At 39.6% G+C, this 27,659-nt stretch overlaps 2 protein-coding genes across 7 annotated transcripts in view; one reads left to right on the forward strand and one right to left on the reverse strand.

Annotated features, from left to right (window-relative positions):
• LOC117432600 (galectin-2-like) overlaps positions 1 to 25,001 on the reverse strand; it is a 48,141-nt gene extending 23,140 nt beyond the window's left edge. For 2 of the 5 annotated variants that reach the window (XM_059016079.1, XM_059016077.1), the window contains exon 1: positions 24,863 to 24,999. The gene's annotated coding sequence lies outside the window, so the exon portion shown is untranslated. Of the gene's footprint in view, positions 1 to 17,196; positions 17,323 to 24,862 lie in introns of those variants that run through there. The other 3 variants (XM_059016076.1, XM_059016078.1, XM_059016075.1) reach the window with 3 other exon arrangements.
• Positions 17,388 to 27,659, forward strand: part of LOC117432502 (PRKCA-binding protein-like) — a 29,973-nt gene continuing 19,701 nt past the window's right edge. The window contains exons 1-4 of one of the 2 annotated variants that reach the window (XM_059016073.1): positions 17,388 to 17,507; positions 19,782 to 19,863; positions 21,093 to 21,204; positions 24,916 to 25,044. In XM_059016073.1, coding sequence (XP_058872056.1) covers positions 19,823 to 19,863; positions 21,093 to 21,204; positions 24,916 to 25,044 — 282 coding nt within the window. In that variant the 5' untranslated portion in view covers positions 17,388 to 17,507; positions 19,782 to 19,822. The remainder of the gene's footprint in view (positions 17,508 to 19,781; positions 19,864 to 21,092; positions 21,205 to 24,915; positions 25,045 to 27,659) is intronic. The other variant, XM_059016074.1, reaches the window with a different exon arrangement.

Here is a 27,659-nt window from a genome sequence, read left to right on the forward strand (position 1 = left end):
CTGGATCCGATCCCATTTTTCTTCCCGTTGACTTCTATAATGACTAGTGATTATACCAATAAAGTACCACGAAATAAAAGTTTTAGAACTCTTGCAATGTGAGGGGGACATTTCCCTATCATTGAAAAAGAGTAAATTATGTCTATGCTCTAACAAGACCAACAGGCTGGAAACAACCAAACATTTTTGTTTATTTTAAAACTCTGAAAATGTTAATGCAACATGATGTGACTCATTTCCACATTTGATGTGTGTGTGTGCGTGTGTGCGTGTGTGTATATATATATACACATACTGGTGCACAAAAGAAATGCAACACTCAGGTCTAATGGATTTAATCAAATATTTTAAACAGATATCAAACAAAATCACAGAAAATGTGAACAAAATTACAGATCAAAGAATCATGATGTTTTCAGTATAAAACGTGACACACTGTCAAAATGAAAACATTACAAAGTTAGTATGACCTCCCTGAGCATTAACACAATCCTGGCAGCATTGACGCATAGACCTGATCAGCCTCTGACTGCTGTGGGATGTTCCACTACCTTTCCTGTGCAGCTACAGCCTGCTGGTGAAGGTTGGCTGGTCGTGGTTATCTCCTGTGGATGGCGCTGGCGATTTGGTCCCACAAATGTTCTATTGGACTCAGGTCAGGAGAAAAAGCTGGCCACGACAAGACCTTGACATTGTTTTCTTGAAGTTGTGCAATTGTAATCCTAGCACTGTGTGGTTTTGCATTGTCCTGCTGGAAAATCCTTGTGGAGGATTCGTGGAAAACAAACCTCTGCAGTGCCCATTGCTCCATGGCATATTTGAACAGTCATTTCAGTTTTCCCTCACGCTTTTCCCAGGATTATACAATGAATGTACAGTAGTTTACCATGGTTTACCATGTTTTTTTTTTAATATGCTTTACCATACCTCTCTAGTTTACAATGTTAATCTATGTTTTACAATGCTTTCACTCTGGTAATATTTTAGAAGGGCAAGCATTGCATAATTGTAGATCCGTAACTAACTATTTTCGCATTTCTTACTAAATGTTCTGGATAAACATTATTCACAGTTTATATACAGAGTTGAAAATGCAGTATATATATAATTCATAGGTGTTATTTTTTGTTTGTTTTGTTTTAAACTGATGAAAATGCCCCTTGCTCTTTGGGTGAAGACTATTTTCTGTATGTTACGTTTAATTAAATGATGAGATTCTAAATGCATACACTTTGGGATACTTCACCTGGAACGAGCAATTACTAGTACAGTATTTGTATTATAAATAGACTGCAGTTCTACTGTAAACCACCAGATGGTACCATTAAGGCGGTGTCTTACCGTATTGTCCTTAGTGTGCAGAACCTGGACAGGTCATTGAAAACAGTAATGTGCGGGACCGGTGTACTCCAATCTGAATTTTAGTAGCACCATCCCGTGATGTTTACCCACAGCGGACTGTGTGGTCTTAACGCCTTAAATAAAGTACAATTGCTTTTTGTCACAGACTGCTTTTTAAAGATGTGGTATCTATTTATTTATGTATTGTTTTATAACAGAAACTGTTTTTACTGTGGTCTCAAGCTTTATGTAAAAGCAATGTATTCTCAGAATGCTCTGCTAGCCACTAAAATACTGTTAACATGGAAAACAGCAGACAGCAAAATGTAAATACTTTGAATGTAAATACTTACAGACGTCAAACTAATCTATAAAATACCATAGAATACTATAGTACTTACTGTAGAATATTATAGTATGTATTGCTGTACCTTGTGGTATGTTAGAGTATTTACTACATTCTTTTGTACAGGACTACAATGAACTATGGACACTGTACAAAAGCATGGTTGTATATAGCTATCTGTTAAAATACCCCAGTGTATACTATAGTGAAGCACTATATTGGGTACTGTTGTGTGTACCATTATACAAACTCCCAAAAGCTATAGTACAGTACTATGGTAAAAATTTGGATGTCCCAAAATGGCCTGCATTAACCTCTGATAAGACAGAAGTTTTGATAGTAGGTTCTCAGCAACAACTTGACTGGGTGACTTAACTCCGAATTTAAAATCCGAGTTCAAAAATCTGGGTGTTATCTTGACTCTGCTTTAAGTTTGGAGTCACATATTAAAAGGATTACAAAGGTGTATTTTTATCATCTAATACATATTGTGAAAATTAGATCATTTCTGTCACTCTTCGATACTGTAACGCCCTGTGTTATTTCATCTAGACTGGATACTGTAACGCCCTGTGTGTTGTTTCATCTAGACTGGATACTGTAACGCCCTGTGTGTTGTTTCATCTAGACTGGATACTGTAACGCCCTGTGTGTTGTTTCATCTAGACTGGATACCTGTGTGTTATTTCATCTAGACTGGATACTGTAACGCCCTGTGTGTTGTTTCATCTAGACTGGATACTGTAACGCCCTGTGTGTTATTTCATCTAGACTGGATACTGTAACGCCCTGTGTGTTATTTCATCTAGACTGGATACTGTAACGCCCTGTGTGTTATTTCATCTAGACTGGATACTGTAACACCCTATGTGTTATTTCCCTCTAGGCTGGATACTGTAACGCCCTGTGTGTTATTTCATCTAGACTGGATACTGTAACGCCCTGTGTGTTATTTCATCTAGACTGGATACTGTAACACCCTGTGTGTTATTTCATCTAGACTGGATACTGTAACGCCCTGTGTGTTATTTCATCTAGACTGGATACTGTAACACCCTGTGTGTTATTTAATCTAGACTGGATACTGTAACGCCCTGTGTGTTATTTCATCTAGACTGGATACTGTAACACCCTGTGTGTTATTTCCCCCTAGACTGGATACTGTAACGCCCTGTGTGTTATTTCATCTAGACTGGATACTGTAACGCCCTGTGTGTTATTTCATCTAGACTGGATACTGTAACACCCTGTGTGTTATTTCCCTCTAGACTGGATACTGTAACGCCCTGTGTGTTATTTCATCTAGACTGGATACTGTAACGCCCTGTGTGTTATTTCATCTAGACTGGATACTGTAACGCCCTGTGTGTTATTCCATCTAGACTGGATACTGTAACGCCCTGTGTGTTATTTCATCTAGACTGGATACTGTAACAACCTGTGTGTTATTTCATCTAGACTGGATACTGTAACAACCTGTGTGTTATTTCATCTAGACTGGATACTGTAACGCCCTGTGTGTTATTTAATCTAGACTGGATACTGTAACGCCCTGTGTGTTATTTCATCTAGACTGGATACTGTAACGCCCTGTGTGTTATTTCATCTAGACTGGATACTGTAACAACCTGTGTGTTATTTCATCTAGACTGGATACTGTAACAACCTGTGTGTTATTTCATCTAGACTGGATACTGTAACGCCCTGTGTGTTATTTCCCTCTGGACTGGATACTGTAACACCCTGTGTGTTATTTCATCTAGACTGGATACTGTAACACCCTGTGTGTTATTTCATCTAGACTGGATACTGTAACACCCTGTGTGTTATTTCCTCTAGACTGGATACTGTAACACCCTGTGTGTTCATCTAGACTGGAGACTGTAACACCCTGTGTGTTATTTCATCTAGACTGGATACTGTAACACCCTGTGTGTTATTTCCTCTAGACTGGATACTGTAACACCCTGTGTGTTCATCTAGACTGGATACTGTAACGCCCTATGTGTTATTTCCCTCTAGACTGGATACTGTAACACCCTGTTTGCTGGGCTAACCAGCCAAGCCTCATCACGGCTGCAGCTTGTGCAGAATTCAGCTGCAGGGTTCTCACCAGAAGAGAGCACGTATAACTTCTGTGCTGGCATCTCTGCACTGGCTTCCAGGGAAATACAGAATTGATTGAAAAATTATATTACTTACATTTAAAGCACTAATGGAGTGGCACCAGATTTCTTGTCAGTTATTGTCTCCCTGTCGGCCTCAGCGTGCATTGAGGTCAGCTGATAGTGGCCTGCTCTGCAGTGCGAGGGTAAGACTTAGGAAGTAAGGAGAGGTTTCCTTTTGTGTTCAGGCTCTGCACTGTGGCACTCTCTGCCCGATCATGTCAGGGTCACCTACAGTGGCTACTTCTAAATTAAGGCTTAAGACTTTTTTCTCTATTAGCCTTCTGATTTTATTCTGACATGTCATGATTATTTTAACTGTTTTATTTATTTGTATATATTTTTTATCATTTTATGTTAGTGCTTTTTTTGTCTTTGTAATTGTTGTTCTATTTTGACCTGTGTGAAGTGCCTTTTAACCTCATATAAATTATTATTATTATTGTGTATACTACAATGTAGTATATACTATAATACAACAGTTTGTAGCACATACACAAACTGCAGTATTCTGTAACAGTATACAACAAAATACCACATTTTACAGTCAGTTACAGTAAATGTACTGTAGAATACTGCAGTAAATCACAGTTATTTACAAGGGAAACCATTGAAAGAAACTGTTATATTACAGAGCTGGAGGAACTCATTGTCAGGATAGCGCTATACTGCAACAGAAAAAAAACCGATATGACACATGGATGAATTGTGTTGCAAAAGTATATTGCTGAAATAAATATATTGATATATTTTTCCCTACAGATATATATTCTCAGTATATTCTAAGCAGAACAATACCATGCGCACACTGTAAGAAGAGTATACAGGTTTAACAATATAAAAGGTAGAGGCAAGAAATCAATGTCTGAAATATAATCACAATACAATCAATGTAGCCTAATTTATGACAATCGTAAATTAAAAACGTTTTTAGTGAAATACTAAAAGAAACTTGGTTTATTTAAGTAAACGTTTGGACTAATATTATTTTTCAGTCTAGGCAAAATGTTTTTCATTTAAATTCAATTATAAATGTAGCACTATCAGATGTTTTATGCATGCTTAAAGAGAGCTAAACCATTATTGGAAACCTGTGTAGGTACAGAAAATGGTTCATGTCAGAATGTGGTACACATACCAAAACTTGACCCGTGTAAGAAAATGGTACGCTGTGGATGCTGTGATTAACTACTGCACAAATCACTACGAACAAGACAAGCTGCAGTTCACCCACATGTGTTTACAATTTTAGATAATCCAATCTGTTGCTTATCTGTCAAGGTCACATACATTTGCTGAATTCTGAAAATTATATGAAAAAGAACTTTAAGGGCCAAACTCAATACATCATACCCCTTTCAGATGGGCGTTTCCGTGTTTTCTGAATTAAAATTATTTGTGCATAACCAGGCAAGTGCAGTACATGGCATGCCACTTTTCAACGCGTACCACAAAATAACACCACACCGGTAGCGCTAAAACAAATAACTTCTTTAATGATAAAATCTACTATTTGGCCCCCTAATGCACTGCAGTGCGGATCCACTCAGCTGGCGTAGCGGTTTCGTGTCTGGGGCTGACACAGCCCTTATGCACAGACACTTGTACCAAATACTTGTGTTATTTAATTTTTAACAAATGTTTGTATTGCAGTTAAAAAAAAAAATTGTCTGGTGTTGTTTTTCATTATAAGCCTACATTGGGGACATTTTGGTACATTTAACTATTTTTCTTTTCTGTAAAATAACTATATCTGATGCATGTGTCCCATGGTTAATGTATTGTTTAGCATAAGGCAAGCCTATTATATTTCAGAAACAGTTAGAATGTTAGTTTTTTTTTAGCCTGACTATATAATGAAACATGTAATTAAATTCTGTATTCTGAAATGTCCCTATCACTGACTAGTTAACAGCAAACATCTATGTATATACAGTAAGTAATATATCTTAATTATTTGAATATGAGAGACATGCCCACTACAGCGGTCCCGATAATAACAATAGCAATAGCTTACAATAACTTACATGAGATGGCAATTGTTATGACTGGTTCCACAGTTCCAGCCATTGGCCAGGGTTTCTTAAAGCTACAGACACAGTCCATGCACAGCTACATGCGTAGGCTGTAGAACAGGGGTGTCCAATCAGGTCCTGGAGGGCCATTCCACTCCAGGTTTAACAGGTAAAAAGAGACAAATAACTACTTCAGGGTCTGGATGGGGGTTTAATTGGTTCAATTAAACAATTTAGAACAGGGTTGGAACAAAGACGAGGAGTGGAAGGGTCAACTTTGGCCACCCCTGTGATACAACAAATAAAAGAAAACTTTATGGGTAGGGGACCCCATATCAGGTACGTAGAAAAAGCAGATTCCCATAAAAAACAGTATTAAAAATGAATATGTTCTTTAATTTCCCATTTGAATTAGGCTGCTATGGGTTTCACATTATAGCAGGGGTCTCCAACCCTGGTCCTGGAGAGCTACTGGGGCTTCTGGTTTTTGTTTCTGTTACTTAATTGAACCAATTGATTAACAGGTGTTCCAGATCTTTAACCATTGATTATGTAAAGACACCTATAAAACCTGCTGGATAGGGGATCTCCAGGACCAGGGTTGGAGACCCCTGCATTATAGCTTTACTAGACACATACACCAAAAAGGCAGCAACAGAAACACCTGCCTTCTTGAAGCAGTGCTTACAAAGGTACCTGTCAGGACAGCTGAGGAAGTCAGCACCTCCGGTCACTGTTTTTTAAAGTAACAAAAGCGCCTATTCATTGCCGATGTGTAATGACTGCAGTATTAGGGTTTCAGTGTAGGGAAGGGATTATTCACGGTTTTATTAAAAATAATATGATACCCAATCAGAGTGCATTGTCCTGACAGGAGAATTTCGTGTTACCTTTGTAAGGACAGCCTTCTTGAAGCTTTGTTGCCAGTCTCAAATGTTTTGAATTGAAGGGTCCTGATTCTGCCGTTACTTGCTGCAGGTGGTACAGTATAAGAAACGTTGTCAAGGATTGTTATAGACCACAATTCCAAACAGAATTGAAATTATGTATCTTTTTTTTGAAGGTAGGATGTTTAATTCATCTTCTTAAAATATAGCCTGTTTAAAAAAATATGACGCATGCACACAAAAGCATTTTAATACATTATGTTGGGTTTCGCCTTAAATATGAATATTAATATTTTCTTCTACTAAGATTTATTTAAAAAAAAAAAAAAAGTTTTCTATTCGAAACAGTTCTTTATGCTTAATCTATCTTTCTCTGTCTGGTTTCGTTGTTCAAACGTGTATGTCTTAATTCTTCACATGTTGTGCTTTGGTTGCTTACACTGTATCTTGCAGCATAGCGTTTTTGCTTCTTCACAGTGACCTGAGAGTTTACAATAAATGTAATTTATAATTGTTTTGCCTTGAAGAATATATTATATATATAACCATACAACAATCTATCATAAACTTACCAGGCATGTCAGACTCTATACTGAGAGTCATATTTCTTAAGCAATTATTACTAATAGAATAAAAAGGTTGGTTACTCTAATGTAAATTATTCATTTATCAATGATAAGATGGGCTAATAGACACAGAGGCCTGGCAGGCTGGTTTATGATGGGCACAGGTGCCTGGCAGGCTGGTTTATGATGGGCACAGGTGCCTGGCAGGCTGGTTTATAAAGGATACAGGTGCCTAGCAGGCTGGTTTATGAAGGGCCCAGGTGCCTAGCAGGCTGGTTTATGAAGGGCCCATTTGCCTGGCAGGCTAGTTTATAATAAAGGGCACTGGTGCCTGGCCGGCTGGTTAATAAATGGCACAGCTGCCTGGCAGGCTGGTTTATAAAGGGCACAGCTGCCTGGCAGGCTGGTTTATAAAGGGCGCAGCTGCCTGGCAGGCTGGTTTATGATGGGCACAGGTGCCTGGCAGGCTGGTTTATAAAGCACTGTATATTCATGTTTGCATATGGCTATTTTCTTAAAGTTGGGTTGAATCAGAGATATTCTGCTTATAACCTTTCTGAGTGATGTGTTACTGAATGTCACATATGTTGTTTAACATGTTTTTTTCCCTTTTAGTGAGATAATTGATAACTCATTTGAGCAAGGAGTCTGACGCACATTTGCAGAGAACCATACATATTGTAAAAGAAGAGGGAAGAGAGGTTTTATGCAAAATTATTTGGCATGTCTTGAAGAGAATGGAATTGGCAAATTTGTAGCTGTCAAAAAAAGTGGGGAAGATCAATTTCAGTGGCGGTGTGAAAGGTCCTATAAACCTAAAGGTAAATCCTCTGGAGCACCTTCAATAACTCGTGCCAATAGATGTGGAGCGTGCGCAGCAATTCAACACATGGGTGCATTGAGCGTTTAAGGCAAAAGCACTCTGGCCCTGATCTAGAAGACCTTAAGATAAATGCAGTGAATCATATTGATAAAGAACTAATGGGTTATATTCATCTGTGCATATCCCAGGGGTTATCAAATGGAGAGATCATGCTAAAATGTAGGGCTGTGTCCGAAAGTTCGTTCGCTAGCCAGGGATTCCAAGATTGTTTTAAACCTTCGAAGGTTCATCAGACAGATTTACACACTGTATGTTTTTTTCTTCTTCTTCCTGTTAACAGAAACTGTTTGACACTGTGCGAATACTATAAAATGTTAAATGCCCAGACGACCAAAAAAAAAGTTGAATGCAAACTGTGCAAGCGACTCGTATCATGGAGGTATAACCAATCTCTGGGGTCACTTAACAAGCGTAAGTTCATATTATTATTATTATTATTATTATTATTATTATTATTATTTTTAGTAGTAATAAAATGTGACTGATAAGCTGCTTGGAAAGATTGGTCACAGAGTTTAAATAAAGTGACATGACAGACAGAAGATTCTATGTGACAGCAGAGGACATTAAAGTATAAAGAAGAGCTTTTATGCACACACACGAATGGATGGAAATGACTGCATACGTGTTGACAAACTGATTAAGTCCAATTTGCAGGATAATGTGTACTATAGTGCAAAGCAACCCTTGATAATAGTATTTAGTTCTCAGTGGCAAATTGAACAGTGCAAGAAGTGTGGTACAACAACGATTTTCCTTGATGCAACATACAAAGGTATAACTCAGTATGGTTTTGCATTTTATGCTGTGCTAGTGGAGAGCAACCAAGGTCGAGGAATACCTGTAGCATTTTTTATTGTGAGTGAGGAATCCAGTGACATCTTGTCACTGTCTGAAAAAACTTCAGAAAGCTGTTGGAGATTTTTAGCCAAGGCATGTTCTAAAAATCACAGTTGAAGACTAAATCATTATGAATATTCTGTTTTTTTTTCTTGTATAAAATGCAAAGATATATAGATTAATGTGAATGACTTATAGGGCATTGGTATTTCATAAGAACATGAGAAAGTTTACAAACGAGAGGAGGCCATTCAGCCCATCTTGCTCGTTTGGTTGCTAGTAGCTTATTGATCCCAGAATCTCATCAAGCAGCTCCTTGAAGGATCCCAGGGTGTCAGCTTCAACAACATTACTGGGGAGTTGGTTCCAGACCCTCACAATTCTCTGTGTAAAAAAGTGCCCCCTATTTTCTGTTCTGAATGCCCCTTTATCTAATCTCCATTTATGACCCCTGGTCCTTTTTTCAAGTCAAAGAAGTCCCCCGGGTTGACATTGTCTATACCTTTTAGGATTTTGAATGTTTGAATCAGATCGCCGCGTAGTCTTCTTTGTTCAAGACTGAATAGATTCAATTCTTTTAGCCTGTCTGCATACAACATGCCTTTTAAACCTGGGATAATTCTGGTTGCTCTTCTTTGCACTCTTTCTAGAGCAGCAATATCCTTTTTGTAACGAGGTGACCAGAACTGAACACAATATTCTAGGTGAGGTCTTACTAATGCATTGTAGAGTTTTAACATTACTTCCCTTGATTTAAATTCAACACTTCTCACAATATATCCAAGCATCTTGTTGGCCTTTTTTATAGCTTCCCCACATTGTCTAGATGAAGACATTTCTGAGTCAACATAAACTCCTAGGTCTTTTTCATAGTTCCCTTCTTCAATTTCAGTATCTCCCATATGATATTTATAATGCACATTTTTATTGCCCGCATGCAATACTTTACACTTTTCTCTATTAAATCTCATTTGCCATGTGTCTGCCCAATTTTGAATGCTGTCTAGATCATTTTGAATGACCTTTGCTGCTTCAACAGTGTCTGCCACTCCTCCTATTTTTGTGTCGTCTGCAAATTTAACGAGTTTGCTTACTATATCAGAGTCTAAATCATTAATGTAGATTAGGAATAGCAGAGGACCCAATACTGATCCCTGTGGTACACCACTGGTTACCTCGCTCCATTTTGAGGTTTCTCCTCTGATCAGTACTTTCTGTTTTCTACCTGTTAACCACTCCCTAACCCATGTGCATGCATTTCCTTGAATCCCTACTGCGTTCAGTTTGAGAATTAATCTTTTATACGGGACTTTGTCAAAAGCTTTCTGGAAATCTAAATAAACCATGTCGTATGCTTTGCAGTTATCCATTTTCAATGTTGCATCCTCAAAAAAGTCAAGCAGGTTAGTTAGACATGATCTCCCTTTCCTAAAACCATGCTGGCTGTCTCCCAGGATATTGTTACCATATAAGTAATTTTCCATTTTGGATCTTATTATAGTTTCCATAACTTTACATATAATAGAAGTCAGGCTTATTGGTCTGTAGTTACCTGGTTCGGTTTTGTCTCCCTTTTTGTGGATTGGTATTACATTTGCTATTTTCCAGTCTGTTGGTACAACCCCTGTGTCAAGAGACTGTTGCATGATCTTGGTTAGCGGTTTGTAAATAACTTCTTTCATTTCTTTGAGTACTATTGGGAGGATCTCATCCGGCCCAGGGGATTTGTTTATTTTAAGAGCTCCTAGTCCCTTTAACACTTCTGCCTCTGTTATGCTAAAGTTATAGGAACAGGTCGACATGTGGGGCATGTTGTCCGTGTCCTCCTTTGTAAAAACCTGTGAAAAGTAATCATTTAATATATTTGCTATTTTTTTTTCTTCATCTATGATTTTGCCATTTGTGTCTCTTAGACATTTAACCTCCTCTTTGAATGTTCTCTTGCTGTTATAATATTGGAAAAACATTTTGGAATTGGTTTTAGCCCCCTTAGCAATACTGATTTCTATCTCTCTCTTGGCCTTTCTAACTTCCTTTTTGACTTGTGTTTGCAGTTCCAAGTACTCTTTCTGTGTATTTGTTTTTGGTCCCTTTTAAACACTCTGTAAAGTGCCTTTTTTCGCTGAATATTTTTTTTAATTGATCTATTAAACCATTTTGGCCATTTTGTTTTAGATTTAGATTTGTCTACTTTTGGGATGTAATTGTTTTGTGCCTCTAGTACTACATTTTTAAAAAACAGCCATCCTTTTTCTGTGGATGTTTTCTCTGTTTTACTCCAATCTACTTCTGTTAGTCTCTGTTTCATACCTTTGTAGTTTGCTTTTCTAAAATTGTAAACCTTAGCCTTAGTCATTACTTTTGGGGTTTTAAAGAATATTTCAAATGAGACCATGTTGTGGTCTGAGTTTGCCAATGGCTCTCTGACCTCTGTTTTAGTTATTCTGTCTTCATTATTTGAAAAGACTAAGTCTCCACTCTAGTCGGTGCCTTGACAAATTGCGTTAGGAAGCAGTCATTTGTCATTTCCACCATTTCAATTTCGTCCGTCGTGCCCCCCATTGGGTTTTCCCATTTTATACAGGGGAAGTTGAAATCCCCCATTAGTATGGCTTCTCCTTTTCTACACGCATTTCGAATGTCATTGTATAACAGATTATTTTGCTCAGCGTCTGAATTTGGCGGTCTATAGCATGCTCCTATTATTATGCCCTTTGAATTTGTGTCCATTATTCTGACCCATATTGATTCTGCATTGTTTTCTTTGTCCTGATTTAACACCTGGGCTTCAAGGCTATTTCTTATGTATAGCGCTACCCCTCCGCCTCTTCTGTCCTGCCTGTCTTTCCTATACAGTGTGTACCCACTAATATTATATTTGTCTCCATCACACTTAGACAACCAAGTTTCTGTAACACCTATCATGTCGTAGTTACTTGTTAGTGCAGTAGCTTCAAGTTCTAACATTTTGTTTCTGAGACTTCTAGCATTAAGATAAATACATTTAATTACCTGAGTTGTTGCTCTTGTTTTGATGTAGTCTCCCTTCTGTTTTTTTGTTTTCTCCCCCCTTCCTTTCTAGTTTAAATGCTTCTGTACCGCCTGAAGGATCCTTTCTCCGAGTAGATTGGTTCCCTTTCTGTTTAAGTGCAGTCCGTCCCACCTGTATAGATAGTCCTTGTTGTAGAAAGTGCTCCAGTGTTCAAGAAAGGTGAATCCTTCCTGTGTGCACCACGATTTCAGCCATGCATTTTGATTTTGTATTTCCAGCTGTCCATATGGTCCTTTGCAAGGCGCCGGCAGTATCCCAGAAAAGACCACAGTTTTGGTCTTGTCTTTTAATTTCCTTCCTAGCTCTCTGAATTTGTTTTGCAGGGATCTTGGCCTGTCTCTTCCAATGTTGTTTGTACCAATGTGGACGACTACTACCGGGTCATCTCCTGTTCGTTCTAGGAGCCTGTCCACATTCTCAGTGATGTGCTTGACTGAGGCTCCTGGAAGACAGCACACTATTGTAGTAAGGGGGTCCAAACTGCGAACTGAACTTGCTGTGTTTCTCAGTATGGAGTCCCCAACAATCATGACCTCCCTTCTTTTTGCTGCCTGGTCAGCACTGTTTATAGGGTCCTGGGTGTTGTTTCTTTCATTCTCGTGATGTTGGTTTTGGTCATCTAAGTGTTGAAGTGGCTCAAATGTGTTGGCTGTCTGGATTTCTGGTGGTTGTGTTTGACGAAGTTTCTTTTTTCCCTGCTTCTGCCTATCTGAACCCAGCTGTTTCGACTCTCTTCCATCTCCCTATTGGCTTTCAGTCTGCTAGGGGTGCAGACTTCCATGAATTGTGGGTGTGTCAGCTCCTCAAGCTCCTGTTGCTGTCTCATTTCCTCCAGCTCCTTTTCTAGCAGGCTTAATCGCTGAAGCAAGTCCTGGATCGTGCAGCACTTTACACAAACTTGGTTGAGCTCTGTTGGGACTATCTATACAGGTGGGACGGACTGCACTTAAACAGAAAGGGAACCAATCTACTCGGAGAAAGGATCCTTCAGGCGGTACAGAAGCATTTAAACTAGAAAGAACAGCTGTAAGTTGTTAACCCATTACTTGTTCCCTGAAAAAGGCCTTTTTGTATAACTCTGAAATGTACATTATTTTTCAGTTTTTGGTAACCTAAACTTTTTTTTTTAACCTCTGGCAGTTTACCGCTTACCTTTGTACCATTTCAGGTTATTACTGGACTTGAACTGCTTAAATTTCAATAAAAACTGGAAAAATGGAGGTGTTCTAAAACTTTTGACCGGTAGTGAGATTTTATATATATATATATATATATATATATATATATATATATATACACACACACACATATACTGTATATATATATATATATATATATATAAAGAGATATACACACACACTTCAGTTGTTCAGATGTTTATGTGACGTAAACAAATGACATCCGGGGCTTATAGGTATGAGTATATATCTCTGGTCCTTCTAGTGTTAACCTGCAGTTCGAGAGAAAACCGCATTTTCACCCCCTGAAGGGCTGTTTCATTTTAAAACCATGCCGTTTGGGCTACATGGTGTGCCCACTGCCTTTCAGAGCCTGATGGACCAGGTTTTACGCTCACATTATGAATATGCAGCAGCGTATATTGATGATGTGGTTATTTACAGCTCCACCTAGCGAGAGCATTTGGTTAGGATTACAGCCGTCCTTCAGTCTCTAAGGGTAGCCCGGCTCACAGCTAACTTGGGAAAATGCGTGTTTGTCAAAACAGAGACTCAATATTTGGGATTTTTAATGGGGAATGGAAGGGGGAGACCTGTAGTCACTAAAACCCAGGCTTTGGTAGACGTGGCAATCCCCAAAACCAAGACTCAGGTGAGGTCCTTACTGGGATTAGCCGGTTATTACCGCCGCTTTATCCTCCGAGTATGCCACAGTGGTTAACCCTTTAGTCGACCTCACCAAAAAGAGTGCACCAAATTTAATTAAGTGGTCAGTAGAATGTCAGAGAGCATTTGATACTATTAAGCAAAGACTCTTCCAGGCCGCCACTCTCATCACACCAGATTTCACCTAGAGATTCATTCTCCACACCGATGCATCGATGTTGGTTTGGGTGTGGTCTTGTCCCAAAAGGTAGGCAGAGTTGAAATAGAATGATCTTTGGTGGTAAATCTCCCTCCCGACTTGTGAGGGCGCCAAGTAACGGGAACAGAGTTCCCTGGACTGTTTGGCCTGACAATTAATTCCCAGGGTTAAAAGGAAGTCGGTCATCTAGAAAGCGGGCGGAGCTTCAGTACACTAAGCCGTGGATTGAAGGAGCGGCTGCAATCGTTTACCAAGGGGCCATGTGTGACGGTACAAGTAGGGGATAAAGCGACGTAATCTGTTCCTTTGTTTTGGTTAAGGAATCGACCGGAAGGACCTGTGTTATATTGTGCGTGAGTGTTTTGTTTGTTTTGTCTTGTCTCTAATTGTTGCTTGTTATTTAGTAGACGGCTAAACACGTCCGGAGCTGTCGCCAGAGGCCAGCACCAACCCGGACAGCACTTCACTTGTTACCACGATTAATTGTATTTTGCACCACGAGCACCTGGTGACCATGTTTGTGTATTGTGAGTGTACTATTGACTGTGTTTATTATTTGGGACTGTAACCCTTTTATTTATTCCAGTGCATTACACATTGTTCTGTACTGCATGGAATTATTGTTTGGTCACCAGACCAGGATTATAATTAAAAACCAGTTCTGGGGCTCCCGAGTGGCGCATCCAGTAAAGGCTCTCCACGCAGAGTGCAGGATGTGCCCTATAGCCTGGAGCTCGCAAGTCCGAATCCAGGCTATGTCACAGCCGACCGTGACCGGGAGTTCCTAGGGGGCAGCTACAATTGGCTGAGCACTGCCTGGGTAGGGAGGGCTTAGGTCGGCAGGGGAATCCACGGCTCACCGCGCATCAGCGACCCATGTGGCCGATAGGGCGCCTGTGGTTCAGCAGTGGAGCCGCCAGATCTGCGTTTTCCTCCGACACTATAGGTCTGGTGGCATCGCTGTGGATCTGCAGTGTGAAAAATGATGGCTTGGCAGGAGCACGTTTCGGAGGACGCGTGTTCCAGCCGCCGTTTCCCGAGTTGGCGGGGGGGTTGTCAGCGGTGAGCCGAGGATACAGATAATAATTGGGCATACTAAATTGGGGAGAAAACCGGGGGTAAAAAATTGGTGACGACTAAATTTTAATAATAATAATTAAAAAAAAGTTCTGAGTGGATTGCAATGGTCTGTCTCCTGATTAAGCACTCCATCTCCGACACCTGTACACCGCAAGCCACCAGGTAAAATATATAGTTTAATTGAGTTTTCTGTTGACTTCATACTCCACACCTTTTTTTTGTTACCAACTTGGTACCCCTGACTGCATCCTATCTTTCTCTGGCTGATCCCTCTTTCTACCTTTCTACCTTGGTTGTTTCGTATATGGGAAACTTTTTGGTCCGATTTTAAGTTTGAGAGGCTTTGTGTATTTTTTTATTTCATATTCATGTTGTATACACTTATTATGACAGTTGTTTTATAGAGATTTTTGTTACAGATTTTTTTTTTTTTTAATTCAACATTTGGTAAGAAACGTACTAAAAGTCATGATGCTTTCATGGCAACATCTTTGTTTGCGATTGAGCCCTTCAAAACTGTGATCCTGTCAAAAGGGATCGTCCTCACTGCCAGCTTGCCGATGCCCACACCTAAATCACAGGCTTCTCCTGAAGACAAAAAAAAGCACTACTACTGTTGTAACAAACAACTTTTAACTTACAAAAATAATGCCATTACATCTTTCTATAATCTCAATGAATGGATTTCTTTCATAATAAATACTCTGTATAATGTTATGCATGTTACATGTGAATTTAGCTGATGCCTGAATGCAAGACAACTTAGAATGGAAACGATATAGATAGATAGATAGATAGATAGATAGATAGATAGATAGATAGATAGATAGATGTCTGTGGCAGTGGGGAAGCAGTCTCTCTTTCTAAAGAAGCTGGTGCGCTACATGAGGCATCAAGGGTTGCTGGTGTAGCATGAGCTTTTTCAGCAAGATTTTTCACTGAAGGAAAAAATACAAGACCTTGTAAATAACACTGCTTTACTTGATTTAAATAAACTATTCAATAATTTGATCAAACTTAATTATTCACAAACAATAATTCACACTTACCAGTAAACAAAGTACACTTCTTACATTTTTTGGGAGGCATTTCAGTATGAAATTATGACAATGGTAAGCTAAAAATTACATACCGCTAATTATTTTGATCAACAAAGACACCTGCCAACAAACAAAACACTAACACAATATTACAGTTTAGCAAAAACTGCAAGGCTTTGATGCATTTCAATAGAAAAGCTTTGTTGCATACATTTTATTAATACTGTAGTAATATTGTAGTTAGGAGAGACATTATTATCAACCTGCCAGGCACCAGTGCACATCATAAACCAGCCTGCCAGGCACCTGCTCCCTTTATTAACCAGCCTGCCAGGCACCTGTGTCCTTTATAAACCAGCCTGTAAAGCACCTGTGCCCACTATTATAAACCAGCCTGCCAGGCACCTGTGTCCTTTATAAACCAGCCTGCCAGGCCTCTGTGTCTATTAGCCCGTCATTGATAAATGAATAATTTACATTAGAGTAACCAACCTTTTTATTCTATTAGTAATAATTGCTTAAGAAATATGATTCTCAGTATAGAGTCTGACATGCCTGGTAAGTTTATGATAGATTTTTCTTCAAGGCAAAACAATTATAAATTACATTTAATGTAAACTCTCAGGTCACTGTGAAGAAGCAAAAACGCTATGCAGCAAGATACAGTGTAAGCAACCAAAGCACATCATGTGAAGAATTAACGTATACACGTGCGCACAACGAAACCAGACAGAGATAGATTAAGCATAAAGAACTGTTCCGATTACACACATTTGTTTTAAAGAAAACTTTTTTTTTTTTAATAAAACTTAATAGAAGAAAATATTAATATTCATACTTAAGGCAAAACCCAACATAATGTATTAAAATGCTTTTGTGTGCATGCGTCGTATTTTTTAAACAGGCTATATTTTAAGAAGATGAATTAAACATCCTACCTTCTTCCAAACTCTGTTCTTGTGCAATATCTTGGCGCGCAGTTTTCAGTTTGAAATTGAGGGAGTGGAAACAGGCTGCTTACGCACTTGTAAGGCGTGTTTCCTGTGATGTAAACGAGGAGGCGGGTGTTCGTGGAGGGTGTGTTTCAGCCTGTCAGTTACCCTTCGTGGCAAATTTCTCCCTTGTGCATCACTTCCCCGCTCCATATTCTGGGCATTGTATTGTGGGATTAAGGAGGAATGTGTTAGACTGCGTCTTCCGGTGTTTCCCAGGAAATGACGAGCCAATACAAACAGAGACGACCTGACAGGTGAGTAGGGATGTGAGGGCGATGCAAAAAAAAACACCAAAACAAACAAACTAGAAATTATTAAGACAATAATATAGATTTTATGAAATAAAAGACGTTTATTCTTCCGGTATTACCGCGAACGTGTCAACGTATTGCACGAAAGAAAAAACGATAAGAAAGGTGAAAAGAAATAACGATATCTTTCTTTAGTGACACATCAGCGGTGGCAGGTGAATAGGCATCTGTCATTTTTTGGTTAATATCCAAGGCTTGTGATGCTGCAGAAATCTCGTTCTGTTTTCCAAGGAAAGTGCTAAAATAGTAAATACTAGTGTGTTAAATGTGATGCTAATTACACACACACACACACATATATATATATATATATATATAACAACGAATGAATACGACATTTTGCCTCCTTTCAGACTGCACAGCTAGCTTGTGTTTTAGCGGTATTGCGCCTCAGCGGTGATGACTGCTGTGTAGTTTGACTGCGTTGTGACAGGTTATCACATGTTGGGTCCATCCACAGTGCATACTTGTCTGTGTGTATGTACATTGCTTCAGTTACTGAGACAGGTATCCAGCTGCAGTACCCTGTGCCTGTACGTATTGTACAGTGTATGTGTTGCTGTAAATCTTGTTCGATTATGAACTAAAATGCATGTCCTTTGTTTACTACATTATCTTGTTGTTTAACCTATTCAAGTCCTAGGCAGCCCAGCTACTGTAGCTTAAGGGACACACACCTCCTGCCTTGACAATGTTTTGCTCACATAAAAATGTTACTTAACCAGGATGTAACCCTCTTTCAAAATGGATCCTGGCACATGTTAAAATTATATTGTTTTCAATTAGTATAAATAGTATCCAAAATAAATAAATGAATACATGTAACTATAATCACAGCTTAAATTTACAATTTACAAACAATACATTCAATTGCAACTCAACAGTATTGGTCACTAATAAAGCTAGTTGTTTGAATGCTGTTTTAATAAAGCAAAGAGATTCAGAAGAAAGATCCCTGATGTGCTGAGGCTTGTTTGTCCATGTTTATTCTCATGTTGGGGTTTAAAGGTAGGTAGAGTCCTTTAGGTTACCAAACGAAACACCATTGTGATTATTTAGAACATAAGAAGAGTTTGAGAACGAGGCCATTTGGCCCACCAAGGCTTGTCCCTTGTTAAACTCAATTCAGCTGCCTCATTCTGCCCATTAAGACACGTCCCTTGTTAAACTCTGCTTAGCTGCCTCTTATACCCTCTTGTTCTCCCTGTGCTAAATCTGAAGTAGTGTCTTGGGTTAACTTTATCTATACTGGAGTCTTTTGAGTTAACTATAACTAAAATATCCATTAATACAAATGAATCATAGTCATAATAGTAACTGTAACTTCAACTAAAAATACTGTCAAATGACAACCAAATAATACCGAAAACATTTTTTTTTCTATCCCATAGAGGGCGCTCACACTCTGAACAGCAGTACAATTCTGTGTTCATTCGTGTGGTAAAAGAAATAGTTGCACACAAGCAGTGGGGTACTTGTGAAAGCATTTGCCCCCCTTTTTTTAACTGTTATGTTTTGGTAGAATGCCATGTGTAGCTGAAAATCTAGTTGCTGCACCAGCATCTCAAGCCTATGTGAAGAGAATATTTTACAAACATGCAAACCTGTTTGTTTATTTATTTATTTATTTATTTTATTTTTAAGTAGCCTCTTTTTAACTATTTCTGTAAGCACATGTTTTTTAGTTCTTAAGCACCGTTCTATTTATTAACTGTAATAAAAGCTAAAAGTAAATAGTTAACTGTAAATTTAACTCAAGCAAATTGATAACTATAACGGTAATTGTAACTAAAAAAAAAGTCTATCCATTTATGATTTTAAAGACTTCAAGTCCCCACTTTCACTTTTTTTTTCTAGGCTGAAGAGATTTATTTTAACCTATCCTCATGACATTAAGTCTTGGGATCAGCCTAGTCGTTTTTGTAGTGACGTGACCAAAACTACAACTTCTAGGTGGAGTCTAACTAGGGCATTGATCTTAATATAACCTCTCTAGACTTGTGATACAGTATTGAGAAAAAAAAAATCATAATTCAAAGGACATCAAATGACAAATGTAGGCTATTTCAGTTGTGTTTCAATAGTATGGTTCTGGTGGTATGCAATGTGACCCCTGCCCTGGAGAGATCACCCTTTCTCTTTGGGATGATTCGCTCTCCATTGCAAATGTGTTCCACACTGTGAAGATGTCTCAGTCATTTTCTATATTTTTTGCAGAAGGAAGGTTTTTGTATATAAGGGACGAGGAGAATCGCAAGATGTTTACCGATCTGGATTATGAACTAGAGGAAGATAAGCTGTAAGTAACAGGTGCTACAGTAGTGTTAAAAATATAGAACTAAAGAAACACATTGTAAGAATGGCACAGAATTGGGTGTAGGGTTAGCAAATTTACTTTTTTTAATACGTCATAGAAAGGTGTTCTAAAAATTCAGTTACCATCTTGCCTCAGAAAATAGCCTCTATTTTACAAAAAAAAATGATTCATAATATTTAATATGATGATCTTTACCTGTGAGTTACAAAAGGAGTGCAACATTGTAACTAGTGCTGGGGAAAAAAAACTGTATATTGTACTTCAATTGGGAATATGCAGATATTTGAAAGACACTATAGATGAAAGGTTGCAGCTGCTTCCTACTCTCTGCTCCCTCATCACTTCATGTGTTGAAGATCAAACTCGAATAGTCCAACTTCAGTCAGACCATGGTGTCTGATCTTAACAGTGGCGGGTATAAACTAGGGTTGAGTTTGAGAACTTGAAACAAAAATCATTGCTGGAGCACTTCATTTGCAAGACGTTCTGATATATTGTGAGAAGTGTTGAATTTAAATCAAGGGAAGTGATGTTAAAACTTTACAATGCATTAGTAAGACCTCACCTAGAATATTGTGTTCAGTTCTGGTCACCTCGTTACAAAAAGGATATTACTGCTCTAGAAAGAGTGCAAAGAAGAGCAACCAGTATTATCCCAGGTTTAAAAGGCATGTCGTATGCAGAGAGGTTAAAAGAATTGAATCTATTCAGTCTTGAACAAAGAAGACTACGCGACGATCTGATTCAAACATTCAAAATCCTAAAAGGTATAGACAATGTCGACCCAGGGGACTTCTTTGACCTGAAAAAAGAAACAAGGACCAGGGGTCACAAATGGAGATTAGATAAAGGGGCATTCAGAACAGAAAATAGGAGGCACTATTTTTACACAGAGAATTGTGAGGGTCTGGAACCAACTCCCCAGTAATGTTGTTGAAGCTGACACCCTGGGATCCTTCAAGAAGCTGCTTGATGAGATTCTGGGATCAATAAGCTACTAACAACCAAACGAGCAAGATGGGCTGAATGGCCTGCTCTCGTTTGTAAACTTTCTTATGTTCTTATGTTCTTAATAAAGCGGTAATAAAGCTAATAAGAAAATGTGTTTTAAAGCACCAGTCAACACTCCTTTAACAACTGAGACTGTGACAAGCTCACTGTATGTGTGTGTCTGAGCTGGGGGCTTCACTGTGGTTTTGTTGCTTTGTCAGGGGGATCCCCACAGTCCCTGGGACAGTCACCCTCAAGAAGGACCCTCAGAATCTGATTGGGATCAGCATTGGAGGAGGAGCTCAGTACTGTCCCTGTCTCTACATCGTCCAGGTAAGGAGTGTCCCATCATCATCCATCAGGTGAAGCTCAGTCCCTCCCTGCATTTCAAGTGCTTCACTTCCAGGACAGTGGTGTCCATAGTTAAAGTTTAAATGGAAGCCGTATGATTTTTCAAATACGATTGGTAATTATAAGGAGGGCTGTAAATCGCTTATTTACAGTCTAAAAAGGTATTTCAAGATATTTCATGATTTAAACATGTTGTCACATTGAAAATTGATCATTTTCTCTACAGTTATTATACAACAAATGTTCCTAAATATTTAAATGCATATCTGAAAAACAGTAAATGGTAAATTGTAGAATATGTTATGTACACCATTTCTCACTAGAACCGCTGAGATTTCAGACTACATACAAAATGTGCGGCTCCATTTTAAAACAGCTTCGATATGAAAATGAAAAACAAGCAATCCGATACAACTTAATATTTTTATTTATGAACATACGTAACGTTTTCAGAGCAGAAACACCATATTTACTTTGAAAATTAAACATTTTAATTATTTTTTTCAAAAAGAGCACATAAACATGAAAACTGTAATAAAATAAACTTTACGCAAAAAACTTCTGTGTAAACAGGTGTAGAAAACGGTATGCACATATAAAATTATAAAACATAAATAACTAGTTATAAAAATAGCATAAAACAAAAATATAACATAACTTATGCAACGTGAAAGCGCTTTTTGAGTGAAACAGAGTTCAAAGGCTCTGCCTGTCTGTTCAGAGTTCTATTACAGCTTTCCAAGTACAATCTACGCAGAAAACACCCTTTTCAACTGTACCAGTGCATTTGCCACAGACTGCCTTTTCACAACAGGCGCAGACATCAGAAGTTCTGTTTTTATTGCATTTAGCAACCTGGCATTGTCTTTTATTCCGTGTGCCAGTGAGCACAGCGCTGGCTGAAGGTTGAGGGGCATTTACCAGCCGGCTTTCGTGTCTCTTATTAAAATGTTTCTGCCGTTGCTCCAGGACTAGCTGCAGAATGAAGTCCCTCCGGGACATTGTGTTTCCAGTGCACTCCTTGTACAAAACAAAAGCCAGGTCCAAAACATTATAACAAACAGCCACAGGCCATCTGCGAGGACCACCTTTGACAAAATACTCCCGTGCCATTTGATTAAGTACATCCACACCGTACTTCGTTGCGTTGTAAAATGCAACAGTCTCTGGCTTTTGTTTAGCATCAGTCCTGATCTTCACTGATTTGTGCAGAGAGCTTAGAATAAGCACATTTTTTATTTTTTTACACCTGTAAGTAGTGTAGCTATATCACACTGTATTGTGATTCAATGTGTATTTTTTGACAACTGCTAATAAAATAAATAATAATAATATATGATGTGTAGATTTTCATTAGTGTTTCAGCACTCGACGGGAGTATATAATACGTTTTTTTACAATGACTTTGATTTTATTACAAAGCCCAGACTAAATTGTCAGCTATATTGTATTGATTTCAATATGCTGCATAAACTGCAGGTCTGGCAGTTGAAGAAGCAAGTGCTTATAACTTATTCATTTTTTATGATTCTGCAGCTGAAACACCGTATGGGTATTTAGTTCAAATATTTAGTAACACTTAAGAACGGACATGCATGAGATATTCACATACGCGGAGATATTTAAATCTGAATTGCAAAAGCCGTTCAGAAAGCCGCTATGGTGATGCTAGTGTTAAGACATTCTAATTTCACCATCAGTGAATTATCAAACAAAATAAAAACATAAATACATGTAAAAATAACAGAGAATATTTAGCAGAAATATTTACAGTCTTTGATGCAGCTGGTGTCTTTTCTCTGCAGTCATCTTATGCTGGACCCCTTGTGTCACCAGTGTCCACAGATGAGCCACCCTGGTGCATCCTGCTGTCTCCTGCCATTCGCTAAGCTAAAACCTGTTTAATATGTTCCCTCACTGTGGCAGAATGTGGTGCGTTCACATTCACAGCACTCTGTTGGAGGGCTTCTTGTCCTAGGTTTACGACTGGTTACAAAGATTTCAAGTACATTACACCCTCGCTATAACAAACCTGTTGGGGTCCAAGCCTTTTGTTCGTTATATAGAGGGGTTCGTTATAGCAAAAGGACAATCAAAATGAACTGTTGGAGTAAGTTAATGAAATGATATTGTGAATACAAGTAGAATTACATGTACTTGTTTGTTTCATGTATGCAGTATTCTGCGTTTGCTTTATCCAATTCGTTAAAGAATTAAAATGCAGTACAAAAAGCATGCGTTACTCCTTTTTTCAAATGATCAGTATAGTTTCCAGCTTTGTTGCAACATAAAATTATCTTTGTTTCGGAGGCAGTTGCACAGTGCGTGCTTCTTCTAAGATAAGAGTGGACTTCACTGTGAGGTAGCATCCCGTGAGTACAGACCGGGATGTTGCCAGTGTGTGTGTTGTAACAACAATCCTTAACGAATTAGCCTTCAGTCGAATCAGAGCCAAACTTGATATTTATTGCACTAATAAATGATCAAAGACAATCTGCTGATTGCTAACTAACAATTAACAGGTTGTTGTGGGCCACGATCTACGCTGCTAAAACTAATTAATTTTTACATGACTTGCCTTTTAAACCTAGAATAATTCTGGTCGCTCTTCTTTGCACTCTTTCTAGAGCAGCAATATCCTTTTTGTAACAAGGTGACCAGAACTGAACACAGTATTCTAGATGAGGTCTTACTAATGCATTGTGGAGTTTTAACATTACTTCCCTTGATTAAAATGTAACACTTTTCACTATATATCCGAGCATTGTGTTGGCCTTTTTTATAGCTTCCCCACATTGTCTAGATGAAGACATTTTTGAGTCAACATAAACTCCTAGATCTTTTTCATAGATTCCTTCTTCAATTTCAGTATCTCCCATATGGTATTTATAATGCACATTTTTATTGAAAATGTAACAAGTTTGCTTACTATACCAGAATCTAAGTCATTGATGTAGGAAGAGCAGATGACCTATTATTATTATTATTATTATTATTATTATTATTATTATTATTATTATTTATTTCTTAGCAGACGCCCTTATCCAGGGCGACTTACAAACGTAAACAAAAACACTGATCCCTGTGGTACACCACTGGTTACCTCACTCCATTTTGAGGTTTCTCCTCTAATCAGTACTTTCTGTTTTCTACATGTTAACCACTCCCTAATCCATGTGCATGCATTTCCTTGAACCCCTACTGCGTTCAGTTTGAGAATTAATCTTTTATGCAGGACTTTGTCAAAAGCTTTCTGGAAATCTAAATAAACCATGTCGTATGCTTTGCAATTTTCCATTGTCAGAGTTTCATCCTCAAAAAAATCAAGCAGGTTAGTTAGACATGATCTCCCTTTCCTAAAACCATGCAGACTCTCCCAGGATACTGTTCCCATAATATGTGATGCATTGCACCCTGAATCATGAGGAACATTCATATTTAATATCACATAATCAGCTTTTTCCAGAGTCTTTCCAGAAGGATGTTTTTGCTGGAATGGTTAGTAAGCCTGTCAAATACTGATCGAAGCAGAAGCAGCAATGGAGACTCCTACAGAACACCGGTATTAGAATATTAAACAGATAAGATATTAAACACTAGGAGAACAGCCTCTGCTATAAAGCACAGCTTGAGAGCTGACCTGGGTGTTGTGGGGGGCTGCTGGTCCTCAAGAAGGCACGCTTTCTCCTGCAGGTGTTTGACAACACGCCGGCAGCGCTGGACGGCACTCTGGCTGCAGGCGATGAGATCACCGGGGTCAACGGCAAACCGGTCAAGGGCAAGACCAAGGTGGAGGTCGCCAAGATGATCCAGGCTGTGAAGGTAAATTTGTGGGGAATTTAACCAATTTGAACTAATTGACAAACAAAATGAACTAACTGATTGCTAGTGTGCTTGTTATGGGAATGGATGTAAGTTTGCCAGTTCTTTGTCTTCTTTGTACCCCGATGAGGCAATGCTAAGTCGAAACACATTTTTTTATATATATGTGAGTTGCAGGGTTTCCTTTGTTTTTATTTTGGTATTGTTCTAACCCAACGCACCACAGTTACCTTATGCGATGTAGCGCCAGTTCTTGTCTGTTTTGAATTTAAACAATGGGCCTAGTTTTTTACTTTGCTGTAAGGAGATAAGGCATGGCTTATTTCAATTTAAGTAAGGCTGCAAATCCACATTTAATAGATAGACTTCATATCCAAAAAGCCATTTACTGTTTAAACTTCAAGACATCCAAACTATTAAACACTCATTAGTGCCAAGTTAGGAAATAATAATAAAAAAAATGAATAAACTCAATGAGAAACTTTTCGACTCAAAGTCTTTTTCAGTGTTTCTTTTAGTATTTCTAAACTTCAAGACACAATGAGAATCTAGACTGGCTTTAGTTTTTATAGTTGTCAACATTTTTAGTTTTGTATTTATTTCAAAGTTTACATTGATCTTCACAGGTAGTATTTAATTACAAGGGTTTGCAGGACATCAAGATGCTAAATATTTTAAAACTTACTGTGGCGGAGTGTCCCGCCCCTATTTATTATTATTTGTATTTTTGTTTGCGGCGCGGGTAAAAGCGCCGCGTCTTATATTATTATTTAAAAACCCCGTGAGGATGCATGGCTGATCAGCTACTGATTATTTAAATAGCTGACAGTCATGCATCCTTACCAAACGCGTGCAGACTCTGGCCGGGGGATAATAAGATAATTACCAACTAGTTAAATCCCTCGGCCAGAGTATATAAACCAGCAGCTCTCTGCACTTGGGGTTGGGGTGTTGGAGTAGAGAGTACGGGGAGCGGAGAGAAGGAATAACATTTAAAAAACAATTGCTAATACGTGCTGGATTATCCAGCACGGCACTTACTTGTTTGTTTATTTATTCGTTTGGCCCTCGTGCCCTTTTGTTTGTATTTTGTTTAAATCTTTTGTTTGTTTATTATTAAATACGCTGAGTGCTTTTGCACTCGGTTTCACCCGCCTATCCACTGTTTTGGAGTCAGTTACTTCCGGTCCGTGACGTCATCCACCACACCACTGCGAGCCAGACTGCCACATATGGTGTCCTGCGTGGGACAAAACAAACGCCTCCAATAGCCGGACCAGGAAAGAAAAGCTCGTTTTTTTTTTCAAAGTGGTTTTTGTGTGTTTTTTGGGGAAAAAAAAAAAAAAAAAAAAATATGGGAAGAAGCGGACGGAGGAAGCAGCAGCTACAGCAGCGTGGGGCCGGTCGCAGGTCCCACTGTAGCTCAACCATGCTGGACGTCTGCCCCACCTGCTTGAAAGGTGAGGAGTGGTGCTTCGCTGTTGGGGAGGTGGGTCACATAGCACCCGACCAACCCCCTCCATGGCAGGAGAAAGAGGAGCCAGAGCGTCCAGTGAGGGAGGACCTGCATCCTCCAAAGAGGACGGATGCACTCTCCTCTGAGGGAGTCTGGGACTGGCTGGTGGAGCCGGGGAGGGATTATGAGGAAGCCCTCCCTGCAGTGATCAACCTCCTGTGGGCAAGAGATGGGGAGCGCTGGGAGGCCTGGGAACAGCAACACCACCCAGCATCCCTCCCAGACATCACAGCCATGGTGCTCAACTACCTGGCTGCGGATATGGGAGAGACCCTGCTGCTGCCATCTCCAGCACCAAAGGGAGAGGAGCCATCGCTACCATCTCCACCAGCAGAGGGAGAGGAGCCATCGCTACCGTCTCCACCAGCAGAGGGAGAGGAGCCATCGCTACTGTCTCCAGCATCAGAGGGAGAGGAGCCATCGCTACCGTCTCCACCAGCAGAGGGAGAATGCCTGCTGGTTTCGCCTCCACAGCCTGAGGAGGAGGAGCCCGAACGTCCTACGCCTGAGTGGGAGGAGCCTGAACGTCCTACGCCCGAGTGGGAGGAGCCCGAACGTCCTACGCCCGAGTGGGAGGAGCCCGAACGTCCTACGCCCGAGTGGGAGGAGCCCGAACGTCCTACGCCCGAGTGGGAGGAGCCCGAACGTCCTATGCCCGAGTGGGGGGAGCCCGAACGTCCTACGCCCGAGGGGGGGGAGCCCGAACGTCCTACGCCCAAGAGGGGGGAGTCGGTGCGTCCACAGCCCAAGAGGGAGGAGTCGGTGCTTCCACAGCCCAAGAGGGAGGAGTCGGTGCGTCCACAGCCCAAGAGGGAGGAGTCGGTGCTTCCACAGCCCAAGAGGGAGGAGTCGGTGCGTCCACAGCCCAAAGAGGGGGGAGTCGGTGCGTCCATAGCCCAAGAGGTGGAAGTCTGCGCTTCCACAGCCTTAGGACCCAAGCTGCAGTCCCAAGAGCCAGAAGGGGAGGAGTTACAGGCTCAACCCCCTGAATTTTTCTGGGGGGGAGAAGGGCAGGATGCTGGTGTTCCCCAGCAGCCTCTATTTATGCTGCTGAAGGGAGCACGGCACACACCAGCCCAGCCGCCACAGCAGAGGGAGC

Source organism: Acipenser ruthenus, chromosome 52, assembly GCF_902713425.1.
Source record: "Acipenser ruthenus chromosome 52, fAciRut3.2 maternal haplotype, whole genome shotgun sequence".
NCBI lineage: Eukaryota > Metazoa > Chordata > Actinopteri > Acipenseriformes > Acipenseridae > Acipenser > Acipenser ruthenus.